Below are 15,285 nucleotides of genomic sequence, written 5' to 3' on the forward strand. Positions count from 1 at the left end.
GACACTGAAAAAAGCTTGAGTGCAGGAAAAAATACATCTTCATCTCTTGTCATCCACTTCAATCTGACACTTCAGACTGTTCAAGTTTTGCCCTATTATCTTTTAAAGTCAGAAACTCCCCTTTAATGGGCTTGCTGCCTTGGAGTGGCCTGAAAACACTGTCTGTCTGGACATTACGTAAGCTGTCATTATTTGCAGTTTCTTGCTTCAGGGCTTAGTTACATCATGGTGAACTTTGCTGTGCGACGCTAATGTTATTTCTGGCAGCCCTGTGTTACGTACCTGAATGGAGAATAGCTGGCTTAGCACCCTGGCGAACTAACTGGCGAAGAGGAAAAACAGGGAAAACAGGAACAAAAATGTTTTCTCCCATAACGGCCCAGACCGTAAAATAATCCATGAAATTTAAGCGGCACTTCGTTGATGAGTTTCCCATTCTCTCCCCGAAGATGCATGTGGATATCGGAAAGAGTGAATCGAGGGGAAATTTGCAGAGCGTGGCAGAAAATACCCCAAGACACAGGGTTGCATCAGAGTAGGGATAGCCTACGTGCAATAAGTATGTTGCAGATGCTGCTACTCAAAGATAAGCAAAACTCTGGTATTTTGCACCAATGCACAAACATGGTCTGTTTTGGGTTTTGCTCACCTTTCTCCATCAGGAGAAATGTATAATGGCCTAATATTCATTTGTTTTGGTTGAGGTACTGTCGAGTTGAGGAACGTTGGCTAGCATGATCTTTGGATCTTCTTTTTCACATAAATGAAAGCCTTATTTTGACTGGTGTCCACTGGTGTAGCTTCTCAGTTTGCATATCATATGATTTTACTCTTCTATCCTCTTATGTGTGTCCTCAACTGCTTTGCAATTTTGCTCTCTCCATATTTTCCCACACTGGAGAAATTGCGGGGGAGATTCCAGCAATTTCCCCACATGCTTGTGAAGAGCATGAAATCATAGGCTCGGTTGTTTGATATTTTTCTAAATGTCCCCTTACAGTATATTAGTGAATGCAGACTATTATTTTATTAAATGCCCCACGTCCCCCGTTCCTTCTCTCAACCATCCTCCTTAACTGCTAGTCCTCTCCGCCCATCCTCCCCAAACTCCCTCCCCCTTAGTGTGGCGGCTTTGCAGATGTGGCACATCTGGCTCCAGGAGTGACTCATTATTATTCGCTCTGATGTTCCACTCCCCTCTCTCTCTCTCTCTCTCTCTCTCTCTCTCTCTCTCTCTCTCTCCTGATGCCATGGCAACTGATGAATGTTTGGCAGGAAGCCCTAGTCGAGGGATCCAGGGATGAATAAGAGCCTAGCGATGGGTGTGTGTGTGTGTGTGTGTGTGTGTGTGAGATAGAGAGAGTGGGAGGAATGGAAAAAGAGAGAGAGAGGGAGGGTATAGAGAAAAAAGGGAGGGAGGGAGAAGGGAGTAAGCTCTCAGTAGTTTGGCTTCGATCCAGGGCAACCATAATGCCTGGCTGAAATGAGGCCCTTGGCAGAACACCAGGTCTCAGAGAACAAAGATGTGTGCTTCTAATGCCGGCGACAGGGCCCCGCTTGGCAGCCTCTGCATTTTCCCAGCAGCCTTTGCCTTGGCAGCCCGCCACCTTTTCCCTCCAGGCCTGCAAAGAGGATTAGGGTGGAGTGAGGGAGGGAGCGAGGCAGAGAGAGCGAGCAAGAGAGGGGAAAAAGAAAGCCTTGTTTTTCTCTTGTCTCCTCACTTTGCCCCTGTGACATCACCGCCTCTCCTCCGTTTCCAGATGCACACCGTCCAAAAGTGTTTTTTCCCCTCTCTCTCCAAACGCGCCATTTTATTTGAGTTGGCCTTCCATTTTATAAACAGTGTCGTCAGTCGCTATATTGAGGGTAAGCCTGAGCGCCCAAAATGGCATCTTTCTCTGTAGTCTGACTAACTGCACTTGTAAGGACTAGATCTGCACCAAATGCCTATGCAGTTTCCAAGCGTTGACTTGAATGCAAACCCTGTTTTGTGAAAGTGATGCAAAAACATCACACCCCTTCCTATACAATAAAGTGCTCGTGCTGTGACATTTCCAGGATATTGCATCACTCCATACTGCAACACTGCATCAAAGATCAAAGCACTGCAGTCAATGCCGCTTCTCGAGACCGTCGCCGCTTTAAGAAAGCTGCAAAGTCAATGCTGCAGCACTCAATGTATTGTTCTTTTTTCAATCTGCATTTGTTACCTCTGCTTATTGATCTGCCAAAGCATTGTGGACAATCAATAGGGTAGTACATTTTCCTTCTGCGCTGTCCAAGAAGCTATCTCTTTAAGTGGCATATGCCTCAGCCATTCGCACCATAACAGGCTGTCAGGGTCAGAGAGTGGATTCATTGCAGCAAAGCAGGAAGTGATTTGGCGATTTAGTGCATGCACACTCAGCGAGCTGTGGGCAGTTGTCTGAAGCGTAGACCACACTATTTATTCACGTCTGTGTGCACACTGTAACCTAGCTTTAAGTGCTATTTAGGGGAGCAGTGAAGAGGGCTTTAAATGTGGGATATGTTTTCTATGTAAGGCAAGGGCTTAGATTGTGTCAAGCTCGGATGATTAAGACAAGAGAAAGAAAACACGTCTGTAAACAGGAAATGGTTCATTACTTAGAATGTCCAGATAGGAGTAATCTCCATAGTAACCTTTTCCTTCCTGCACTGACAATAAAGACATGAAAGTATAGTGATGACGATTTGTTTTTTCTTCCATTGCGCCACATTTAAAGTCAAATGTTGATGACGGTAAACTAAAGTGTGATTTCAGGGAATCAGGAAGAAGTCATCTTTTGTACATCTTTTTTTAATAATGTTTTCCGGATGAGTTTACACAGCATGTTGCTTTTGTGTCTGTCAGAACCAACTGTGACTAAGCAAAATAGCCAGTAGTGCTAGGTCAGTGCTCCAGGCTTAGTAACAGCACAATGTCATCAACCCCACTCTAAAATAAGTCCATTAGGTCTATAACTAGCTAATGGTTTTCAGTTAATAACGTAGGAATAGGGCCATGTTGCAACAACCTCAGCCCACAGGATGAATTCCCCTAAATGGGAGGTTAGGCGCCACTGTAAGCCTACACTTTCTTGGCAACTTCCGAAGACGTCCTCTGACAAAAATACTACGAATTTCATTTCGAACGCATGTCAATTAAATGCACACATTAAATCAAATACCTCGGAAAAGGAAATTCCCTTTGGTACTATAAATCTAATCATTTATAAGCATTGGGAGCCAAACAGCTAGGTATTTGGAACTCTGTCAGTTGCTTCCCGACAGAGGCAAAAGTAAAAGGCAATTTGTTTTCTTTTTGCTCTCGAAAGCAACATGCAGCAGCATGCGCTCATAACTTCAAAGTACGTGTGCTGTGTACAGTAATGCTTAATTCACGAAAAGTACTGTTTAAAAATTGAAAGGCTTAAACACATCAAAGAGAAGCCACTACAAAGGCATTTGTTCAATTATTAAACGACTTCCATGCTGTTAATTTGCCTCAGTCACATACTGGAAGGCTTGCGCATATAACCACCTAGTTACTGAGTCTGTCTACTGACAGATTACAGAGGAACAAAAGTCCATTGACTGAGTCATAAGGGGGGGTTTGCCGAACCGTAAACATTCCTGGTCAAGGGCAAATTGATAAGATTCATTATTTTTTTAATCAAACATATCCTCCCTCCCTAGCTTTGGCAAGCAAATGCATGGAGTCATGTGGTTCAGTTATCGTCTTTATTTGTTTTTGTCATCATTGGATACTTTTGCGAATGGCCAGGAGTCCATCTGAAAAAAGCTGGACACAGTGCTACAGTGTGACCTCAATGTCACATTCTCCAGTCTGCTTTTCCTGGGTTTCTTTCCCATCGAGCAGACTTCCTCCCATGTGAAACGGCTAAGCTGAATAAACTGACTCCTTTGACCCTCTTCCTCGCCATGAGGCCATGTCTGCAAATACCACATCTGACTAACTCCAACCAACTGGGAAACTGTTCAAGGGCCCAAGAGTCATGCAGGCAAGGAATGGCTGACTTGAAATAACTGACACTTGACTTTAAGCCAACAGGTATAATGCATTTATGACGTGGTCATAATGCACAGTAGGACTTGTCATATGACACTCTTATTCATGGGTTGCACGTTTCATCACAATATTGATTTGAATGTTCGTTTTAGGATTGATGCCCAGCTGAGTATTCTACTCAATGCAGTCTCATTGAATGCTGATGAAGATTTCATCTAAAGTACATTACTTTGGCTTGGAAACCCCATGACATTTCAAAAGGAGGCAAAGACTTAGTAGGACAAGCTTTTGTCATCATTGTGACGTTGGCAGATTTACTTTAGATACAGTATAACTTTGGCTAGCTAAGACTGAGGGGACCGACATTTTAGCTAGCTAATGTTAGCATTGCTATCTATTTCTAATGAACAAGTCAACTTGACGACATCATAATGATGGCAAAGTTGTAATCTACTAATTATTTGTCTACTTTAGCAATGTCATCGTATTTCCAAGCCACTATAGTGTAACATTGACGAAACAGTCATTAGCCCCCTGTTCAGAATGACATCACTAACCATTAGTCAGACATTAATATGCTGCGGCATCTGTAAAACGTTGATAAGAATGGCAACGATGCAAGTGACGGATGTGCAACCGATGAATAATGTCTTAGCATCATATGCCATAATGATCCTGAGATGTTGCCAAAGACAACACATAAAAAAGACATACAGTAAGATATTAGTTAATAATCAAATATTATAAGGGTAGCTTTAAGTTACCCTAATTTCTCTTTAACCACTCTTGCCACTCTATTCCTCGAACCATTAAGAAGAAAGATTAAAAGTAACAATAGCAGGCTCATGTCAAGGCACTGTGGCAACCTCTGATTGCGTGACATGTAGTCCTCTGTTTGTGTGTGAGCCGCTGTTCAAGCTGCCACCAAATCAGAGCACCTGGGGATGCTGAGCGATACCAGCGTGCCACATAAGCCACCAGAGTGCCCTCACCCCCCTCCTTCATCCCTCCCTCCCTCCCCATCCCATCAGCAGATCAGCAGGTCTTAAGGTCTTCCAACCTTCGTGACAAGCCACAATTGATGCTCAAGTGGATTGTTATGCATGTGTGTGTGTGTGCATACGTCTGTTACTTTGTGTGTGTGTCTGTGACTGACTTTGTGTATGTAAACTGTAATCACACCGCATAAGGGGGATTGTTTTTCTTCACGCAGGCCCAGCTCAAGACAAGGCCACCAGCGTAAGGGATGTTCCAACTCCAATTAACCAGCTACTAAAGAGTCTTAATTGAAACGAGGGTTACATTGCTGCTCTGTAGATGTCTTGGCATGGTACTGGGGAAATGTCTAAGCTGAATGGCAGCCATGATGATGAAACACAATATTGTGTTAGCTTGAGTATGTATTTTGTTAGAGTCTAGATACACACACACACACACACACGTGCGCATGTGCACACTCGCATTGTGTGTGTGTGCTCTATTATTAAATACATACTCAAACATACAATACACAATGCAAACTTCACCACATCCAACCTCACTGACCTCCAAGTACATTCTTATTTTGGGTCAAAACTTTTCCTTTCTATTTTAATAACTACAGTATCTCTCCCAGCCATCGCTTGGGATTTGCTTATACACCGTTCACATGGGCACATTGTCCTGGATGCAAATAGCCCACACTGCTATTACTGCTCAGTGCTCATTTGCCTCTTCTGCCTCAGGCTGCAGAGAAATAGGACACATTGTTCACTGGTGCACCTACAGTAGCCTACGTGTCCCCCTCGTGTCTCTCTCTCTCTCTTTCTCTCCACACAGCTGACTGGGCGAGCGAGACAGGGCATGTCACAGTGTTGCAGCCAAGAGAGAAGGACGAGACAAGATGGGCCACGGCCACATCAAGTCAGTTGTCTGGTCGATGCAGATCCACACCGACGTGATACAGTCATACAAACCATTGAGTAAGAGATGACTGTGTTGCTACTGTTAATGCTGAGTCATTGTCAGTGGTTCACTGCTCTCCTGTTGGCCAGCCATCATTCACAACTAGTTTGTTTACAGTCAGGTGTGTCATGCACCCCAAAAATCTGAGGGGGCATAAAGTACATGAAGATGGATGGGGTATGGTCCGGAGAAGGGCTATCCGTAAATGTGATCATTTTGCATTTTTCAAACACCTGAAACAGCTTTTCCCTGCAATCTATAGCCATAATCATTATGCTTAATTTGATGTCCAAATATGTCCATTTTTCTGCATATCGAAGCATACCTCTTGAGCTGTTTGTATCCTCCTGAGTGGTGGTTATTTTTTAAAGAAACTAAATATGCTTCTCTGCATCTCTCCTAAAATCTGGGTAAAACATTTTAAGGAATGTGAGTTTTATTCAACATTTAGTTATTGCTTGCTTAACAAACATGCAAGCAGTTATACCAGCTAAGATAGTTAGACAAGATAGCTACTGCTAAATTGATTGATAGCCTGGAGATTGGGAACCTAGTTGGGATAGCTCAGTGGTGTAAAGTATTTAAGTAAAAATACTTTAAAGTACTACTTAAGTCGTTCTTTGGGGTATCTGTACTTTACTATTTATATTTTTGGCAACTTTTACTTCTACTTCACTACATTCCTAAAGAAAATAATGTACTCCATTCATATTCCCTGACATTCAAAAGTACACGTTATATTTTGAATGCTTAAAATGGTCCAATTCACACTTATCAAGAGAACATCCCTGGTTATCTCTACTGCCTCTGATCTACTTAATTTGTAAATTATGTCTGAGTGTTGGTGTGCCCCTGGCTATCCACACATTTTAAAAACAAGAAATTGGTGCCCTCTCATTTGCTTTATATAAGGAATTTGAAATGATTTATACTTTTACTTTTGATTCTTAAGTATATTTTAGCAATTACATTTACTTTTGACACTTAAGTATATTTAAAAACAAATACTTTTAAACTTTTACTCAAGTAATATTTTACTGGATGACTTCCACTTCTACTTGAGTCATTTTCTATTAAAGTATCTTTACTTTTACTCAAGTATGACAATTGGGTACTTTTTCCACCACTGGGATAACTAAAGCCAACTTCATAAAATTGCTAAGTGGCTAGTAGTATTAGAGAGTAGAGGTGGCACCACAGGTCCCGGAATCCTCAAAATGTTGGGGTCTGTAGTTTTTCCTGATCTGGTAACCAACCTAACCAGCTAAAATTCTGCACCTTATATGGTATGATTAATCTGTTGTAAAATGATTTAATATGGGCTATGATGGGACCAGAGTTTTTCTAATCAGGTGACTTTTTTTTATCCTGGGAAAAATGTCTGGCCTTGTTCATATGAATTATATTTTCAAGGGAAGGGAAAGAGGAAAGGGTATATTTAGTCAGTTGCACAGTGGGGTTTGCTATACACAGAGAAAGTAACATGATTGGACAATAAAACTCACAGGGCTGAGCTTACTTTATGCAGGTATGCATCATGTAGTACTGTCCTATGCAACTGTAGGCCTAATTAAAAATGTACTCAGTCTCTGTCAGCTTTTGTGTTTATTGATTCATTCTAGTTAATCATTTTGGATTGAAAAACTCTAGGTAGCTTAGACCGCTGCACCACTATAAAACGAATAGCTGCCATTTTCCATGTCTAGCCTATTAGAAACAAATAGGTGTAGCCAAAAATGAAACTATTCATCACATTTCGTCGACTGTCTATTTAACAAAGAGCATGCTTTCTTTCAGAAACCATTTCCTTTGATATTTGGCTTTAGCTTGCTGTGACTCGCTCGTCCTACCCCTCATGTCTGTGATCTTTGGCAGCGAGCCAGGGTGGGTAGTTGTTTTTCCACGGATGGGCGAGTTTAGAAGCGAGTACGTGACTAAAATCCACTTCCTGTTTGGAACGTCATCATAAAGTAGGCTACATGCTTGCAACAAAAAAAACTGCTTTGTATCCGTAGGTCTCCTAGGCGGTATTGCCTCACACTACAATTTTGTGGCTAACCCTAACAAAGAGAGAAAGTAAATTACGGAAAACATCTCGGTCGGTTGGCAATGAGGATATCATTTTTTTGTCAAATCTTACAGTGAGCTATATAGGCTACAAACACAGTTCATGCAATAGCAACACATTTGAGTAGGCCTATGGCTATTTTGTTGACCTTCCTCACAGTCTAACAAGACCAGACCGGAGTGACATTTACGCAATGTGGAATTATTATCACAGTAAATGAACTATCCACACGAATAGCCTCTAGACTTATTAAGAATTAAAGGAGCTGCAATTGAAAGAAAGTGCGAACGATGTCTCGGTTTGTGACTCTGATCTGGGGGGTTTCCGTGTTCGCCAGTCAGACAGGCTGTGAGTTGTCGAGCTTACTGAATCACGAGGCGTTGATTGGTGTGAGTTAGTCATGCTGAACTTCATCCAATATTTGGACGATGAGGAAATTCACAGTCGCTCTTTGTGATCACGATGGAGAACATCCATCACACGGTGGTTAGGCGCTATATTCTCAAATGTCGAATTGCAACAATGTTGCAAGCACGCGCAACGTCATAGTATGACTGCAACAAGGTATCAACTACCTCGTTATGTGATACATTGTTGCTTAGAATAAAGGGCGTGCGTAGCAAGCGATTGACAAAGTAACCTAAACATAGTTGATCACGGATATTTCTATATAAACATTTCGACGGTAGTTTTCATAATGCAACTATTCTAATCTATGTTTATGTCTCAACAAGCCGAGTGTGCAAAGCTGAACTCGTAAACTATGGATTGGAAATAGGCTATCCCATTTTAAAAGGACGAAGGAAGGGGGGTAAAATCTGCCATAGTAACACAGAGTCGAATTGTATGGTTGGGTGAAAGCTATCTGCCTCGTGACGTTGTGCTGGCAGTGTGACTGGAATGAGGATTTGCTAAATAGGGCTCTAGTGCCAGCCCGGGAGAGCATGCATAGGCTACCTAAAGGCGCAAGATAGGTGACGCCACTTGTTGAGTTGCATGCAAAGGCATTATAAATTCGTGAGACAATTTAGGAGCCGCAATAATTGTTGCTTTGAAATCTTTGGATGTGGTTTCTCAGTAATCAGAAGCCTATCATCAACATCTGATACAATTTACCTTGACGTTAAATAACTACTTTTAGCAGCAGGGCTCAACTGCATCTAACCAGTTTCTCTTTAGGGCTTGCTGGCAGTTTAACTCCTTGCACAAGTGGTAGATAGAGAGAAAAAAAGGTGAGCATGCGCTGGAGGGGCTGTCGAAGAATCGAGTAAATAGAATTGGAGCTGCTGGAGGCACTAGTGGTGTGTCGTCGGTGACGTCACCGCCCTACATTGAGTTCGAGCTGTGAGTTGTAGTGCGAGATAGATAGAGGCGCGCCGTAGTAAAGTACACAACTGCAATGAACTTCTCAGTGTAACTTGGCTGTTTTAATGCTGCTTGGCTAGAGGGAAAATACAAAAATTATTCGCGATTCCTTTTTTTCTACAGAATAAAACGAATCCCTGGGAGATTTGGAGAATTTGGTATCCACTTTTCACGAAAACTATGTCGTCCGCGGCTGTAGCTGCTTCGAGGAGGCAGTCATGTTATTTGTGTGACTTGCCCCGCATGCCATGGGCGATGATCTGGGATTTTACCGAACCCGTTTGCAGGGGATGTGTCAACTACGAGGGAGCCGACCGGATTGAGTTTGTAATTGAGACTGCCCGACAGCTGAAGAGGGCTCATGGATTCCAGGACGGGAGATCTCCGGGGCCAGGCAAACCTCAGCACTCAGGGAAGGAAATTCAGTCCCACAACCATTCGGCTGGAGACCCCGGCTCGCGTCCGCCTCAGCCTCTGGATCGCTATCCCCTCTCTGACCGACCGCCAAGGTTGGGACCGGAGTACCAACCGGGGAGGCAAGTTAACGGCATCCCTGTGCCAAATGGATTTCCAAAACCTGACGACCCACCGGAGCTGAACCGCCAGAGCCCCAACCCTCGCAGGACTAGCACGGTTCCTCCCAATCTGGTGCCTTTAGTAAACGGAAACATGGGTCCAGTACACACACTCAATGGTCGGCCCGCTCAAATGGGTATGCCGGGCGCGTTGAATGTTCCTGGTCAAGGCGACCACGGCAAGCGCGGGGAGGATATGAAAGACAAGCATAGACCGGATAGCATGTCGGACATGTCTGAGAGCCACAAGCGGGCGGAGGAGTGGATGGGCAAGGGCAAAACAGTGAGGGATTTGATGGCTCTCCACACATTCGACAGCAGGTTCAAGAAAGACCATGCGGCGATGCAGCGCGTCATGGGATATGAGACAAGCGCAACTTCTTCAAAACCAGGTAGGATTGTAGATTTTTTTTCACACAGGAATGCGTTCATTTGGAAGACTAAAACAGGAACTGGCAGTGTTCTTAGTCAGCTACATTGCCACTGTGTTGACGTGGGTTTTCAGAATGGTTGTTTATGCGTGTTTACATTTCCTCTAGTTAGATCCCCAGCAGGCTACCGACTAGACAACTTGTTTTTCCTCTGCACGTTTTGTTTTACATATGAAATAACGTAATAAAACTTGGAGATTTTTCATTAATTTACAGTGCATGCACATTTGCTGCTGTGGTGGTTGGAATGTTTGTTAACCCTTAACTCCTCTCTCTACCCCCCACCCCTACCCCTCCTCCTTCTCCAACAGACCGAGGGAAGCACCCGCGGAGCATGAAGAGGAAAGCCTCCCCCGAGCCCGACGGCGAGGGCTCCGCCCCCAAGATGAATGGCGGAGAGGGCCAGCCTTGGTTGCCGTCACCCTCAGAGGTCCTCAAGATGCCACCGGCATCCCTGCCAGGCTTCTCTGCCGCTCCACCCTCCACCATCTCCCCCCACAGTCGCACCACCCCACCGGAGGCGGCCACGGCACAGAACGGCCAGTCGCCCATGGCAGCACTCATCCTCGCCGCTGACAATGCCGGCAACACTGGCCCGCCCAAGGACGCCAACCAGGTGCACTCCACCACGGCAGCGGGCCGGCGCAACAGCGGGAGCCCACTGTCCCCGTCCTCTGCAGGCCAGCGGCGGTTGACCCAGAGGGAGGTGGTGGCCACGGCCCACTCGCAGGGCATGGACCCTCACGGGGCGCCGCCGCAGAGCATTCCAGACTCGTCGGTGCCGGGCAGCGTGCCACTGTGCTGCACCCTGTGCCACGAGAGGCTGGAGGACACACACTTTGTCCAGTGCCCGTCGGTGCCCTCGCACAAGTTCTGCTTCCCCTGCTCCCGGGAGAGTATCAAACAGCAGGGGGCCACGGGAGAGGTGTACTGCCCCAGCGGGGAGAAATGCCCACTGGTGGGCTCCAACGTACCATGGGCCTTCATGCAGGGTGAAATAGCCACCATCTTGGCAGGGGACGTGAAAGTAAAAAAGGAGAGAGACCCTTGATTTTACCAGCGTTTTTTTTTTTTTTTTTAACTCCCACAACAAACAAAAACCAACATGTACACCATTACAACTGAATATAAATCCTCGTACCATGCATACCATCCAAAAGAAACTGATGGACGTGTACATATTGGACACAAGGGAAGTTGTATGATTCGTAAACATGGCTGTCATATTTTTTTTTGATTATTTTGTTTTTGTTTTTCAATACATTGTGTTTCTATATATTTTTTTGAAGATAAAGGTATGTACTCATCATAACAGACTACTTTCCTCCTCCCCCTTTTTTCGATGTACTTTTAGTTCTGGTGGCAGTCCCTGTTAAACATAGAATGTGACTAACTAATATGACTCTACGAGCACTTGGCAAACTGAATTGCTTCTAGCTGTACTTGTATGCACTTGTTTAAAAAAAACTTGCCAAATACAATTTCTGACCTTGTAATAATAACTAGTGTCTGGTTTGCTTATTTCCCTGCAATTAGTAATGAGTGAAGCCATAGGGAGAGAGAGAGAGTCATGTCCCGATTATGAATCACTCATGGGCAGTGATGCAATACTTTTGACAAGAACAAAATGGGACCCAGGGAGGATTGGGGGGGGGGAAAGCAAAGCGAGGGAGTAGAGAGGGAGGAAAAGAAGTGAGGGGAGATTTTCTATACAGCAGTAAACATAATATGGCAGCATAAAAAATTCTTCAGATGGTTTTAATACTCGTGATTTACTTTGCTTACAGCAATTATGAGGCTATTGTACATTTAATGACCACTAATTTAGTCAAATCTACCGCATGTCTCCTATGCTGGTAAAAACAAAGGTATTCTTAATATGTCATGCTAGAAGTACAGTTAACCCAAAATGACTTAAATGTTAATTTAATCCGTTCACTAAGGTAATTCCACATCACTGTTTATTGGGGATGTTGATTTTTAGAGTGATTCTGCACAATTGAAACAGCCTCTACTGTGCATTATCTCTTGGTAAGTCATCTTATATGGATGGAGTTGTTTCATGTTCAAAGGTAGTGGGCTGCTAGCAATGGAGCCAAAATGTACGGAAGTCCTGTTGATCAATAAGATCTGCACAATATTCAGTTAAATCTCTTTCAAATCTATTCTCTTGTCACTTCGCCCCCAGGGCCATTGCCTTTGACACATTGCATCCACGCCCTAATACAAAACATAGTAAGGATGTGAAGTCATGACTGATTACGTCATGTGACAACTTGTGAGCTCGGTACATGTGAGCTTTGATTGGCTGTATTGGCTTTTTCCACAACTCAACGCTTGCATGCTTGTCAAGAAGTATGAATGTGATCCGGATTTTTGCCTCGGAGTAATAGTTTGACTACATTCGTTGAGGCTACTGTAAAAGGAAACATGTAGTGTGCACTGTGTGAGAGGGATTCTTCCATTCGAGCCGGGTTAGCCAGTTTTGGAGATAATCTCTTATTCATCTGCAAGCCACAGCCAATGTTGACTTCATACATATTTCATTCGGTGATAACCTAGATATCTCCCTAGTAACCCAACAGCATAAACAACAAACTATGCATTATTTGTAGATGCTGAATTTTTTTTGTTCATTTCCCCTCTGGATCAATTGTTTATTGGCAACTATCTGAAAAGGAATATATAATCATACCCTCTATAGGCATGTGCACACATGAACAAAACACACATGGGCGTTTGACAAGATTTGCCATCAGAACCCCATTGAGTCAATGGCTGCATTGTAGTCCTCAAGAATATCATCCTCCACAAAAGAGGGCATAAAAGAGGTGCTTGGTCATGTGCACGCCTCAGTGGAATTCCTGAGTCACCGTCCCCCCTCCCCCTTTCGTCTCTGCTGCTGCCTGCTCAGGACCTCCGGTGCAATAACACGCCTTCCACTGTTCAAGGTTGATCACACGGTGACGAGATGAATGGAAGGCTTGTGTTTTTCTGCGGCCTCGCCTCGCATTCACCCACCATTCAGGGGAGCGGCCAAATCCAGACTTAACCCTTTACTGACCCAGTTTGACGACAACACGGTCCAAGGTTGGTATAGAGAGCAATAGTAATGGCGTTCTTTTATAGACACTAACTCCGCCATGGTTCGTTGGACACAGTCAATAGGAAAATGAATGGAGTTTTTGTAGGGTTTTTGGGTAAACGCCGAAACTAAGGTCTGTTGTAAACACAGGTTTAGGAGATTTTTATACATTTTGTTCTATGAGATAATCTTCATCAGTTAATGTCACTTTTTGTGAATTTTGAAGCATTTATGTTATACATTTTTTTCATAAAGGTCAAGTTAAATCACTGATATTATCTCATAGAACAAAACGTATGAGATATTTTAAGCCTGCGATAACCTCACCCCTTTATTTTCTGCGTTTATCCCAAAACCATATTCTTTCGCCATAGGGATGGCTGAATTAACCACAAGTAAACTAATTTCTAGGTTTTATAGACTACAAGCTAGCAAGCTCTATTTTGGAAGGAAATAGGCCTACAAATAGCCCTACATGGCACACGTTGCAGCTGTAGTTTCAATTCATGTCATTTTTAAGAGACTTAGCAAATTCAACATAAATCAAACATTAGCCCACTGTTGTTTTTGTAGAATTACATTTTATTGGTCAGTAAATGGAAACCATTCACTGATAATGAGTAGGCTAGGCCTACATTGCTAAAAAATATTTGCACTTATTTTTTATGTTCTCTCTTTCCCCCCAATGTTGTGGCGAGCACTTTAGGCTCATGTAATAAAATGATTGATGCAGTGATTTACTCAATGTGCACTGTAGCTATTTGACAGTAGACCTACACAGACTGGGCCGCAGCCGATTTGTCAGGTTCCATTTTGTGCGGATCGATGTCGATTCGTTTGATGTCTAAGGGAGGGAGGGGAGCAGACGGTTCCTACCTGACCCGGGCTTTCTGTTACGTTGGTGCCAGCTCATCTGCAACGCTGGCTGGCGCTCAGCTCTCTGTTTCGAATTCCAGCCGTGCCAGCTCATTCCTTTTCATCTGTCACCGAAACTCAACACCCTGAGGGCAAAAAAGGAGCCAGTCGTCCGACATTAATAGGTTTGCTCAAATTACGGGGCACACTCAGAAAGAATTTAAGGCTTTCCCCCCCCCTCTCTCTCCCTTTGTTTGCACAGCTGCCCCCCCCCCCACACACACACACACAATTAGCCCTCTCTACTCTTCCTGACTCCAAAATACATGATGGTTCCTGTGAAGGAAACAGTAGATGAAGTTGGAAGGCCGTATGATAATAAACCCACAAGGATTGTGCACACAAGGTCGGCCATGTGGAATTTGCAACAGTGAACTTTCCAATACAGGTTTGTTGAACGAATGTTACCTACCTCTGTATTAAAATAGCCTCAGAAGCCTAAACCTTTTTGATTTGTACCACACAGCTTTCAACATAGATCCTGAGGGAGTTATCAAATAACAACATAAATAAAAAGCACATGGCCTACATTCAATTGAATGCAACCTAGGGAATGGTGGTTGTTTTGGAGAAATATAACTACATGTATTTTACATCCACGATTTGGTTTTGAATGACACAAACGTAATATCAAACTAAAAGCCAAAGCTATTCCACAAAACAATTTCAAAATAACTTTGAGGGTGTTCGTCATTCCATGTAGCCTACAGTATTAGGCCTAGTTAATCTGGAGCAATTCCAAACAGAGCAGCATACTGTATCCTCCCTTTTAACACTTTTATAGTAACTCATTTTTAACCATTGCCATGTCAATGTTTGTCTCTGGAGGTTATATGAGCCTCTACTGCTTATAACTCTCCCACAAATTCCTT

General features: G+C 43.6%; 1 protein-coding gene across 1 annotated transcript; it reads left to right on the forward strand.

The window, feature by feature from the left end:
* The first annotated feature begins 8,624 nt into the window (after nucleotides 1-8,624).
* On the forward strand, nucleotides 8,625-11,915 carry LOC115208535 (interferon regulatory factor 2-binding protein 2-B). The gene is made up of 2 exons (XM_029776665.1): nucleotides 8,625-10,374; nucleotides 10,725-11,915. Exons 1-2 carry the CDS (start codon nucleotides 9,588-9,590, stop codon nucleotides 11,462-11,464), a joined length of 1,527 nt encoding a protein of 508 aa, XP_029632525.1. The 5' UTR covers nucleotides 8,625-9,587; the 3' UTR covers nucleotides 11,465-11,915.
* The last annotated feature ends 3,370 nt before the right edge of the window (nucleotides 11,916-15,285 follow it).

Source organism: Salmo trutta, chromosome 14 (genome assembly GCF_901001165.1).
Source record: "Salmo trutta chromosome 14, fSalTru1.1, whole genome shotgun sequence".
Taxonomy (NCBI): domain Eukaryota; kingdom Metazoa; phylum Chordata; class Actinopteri; order Salmoniformes; family Salmonidae; genus Salmo; species Salmo trutta.

What these genes read in the sequence shown, in the direction of transcription:
- LOC115208535 (XM_029776665.1), top strand. Translation starts at nt 9,588, where the DNA reads ATGTCGTCCGCGGCTGTAGCTGCTTCGAGGAGGCAGTCATGTTATTTG. An exon ending in CGCAACTTCTTCAAAACCAG is followed by an intron (nt 10,375 to 10,724) that starts GTAGGATTGTAG and finishes CTTCTCCAACAG; the next exon opens with ACCGAGGGAAGCACCCGCGG.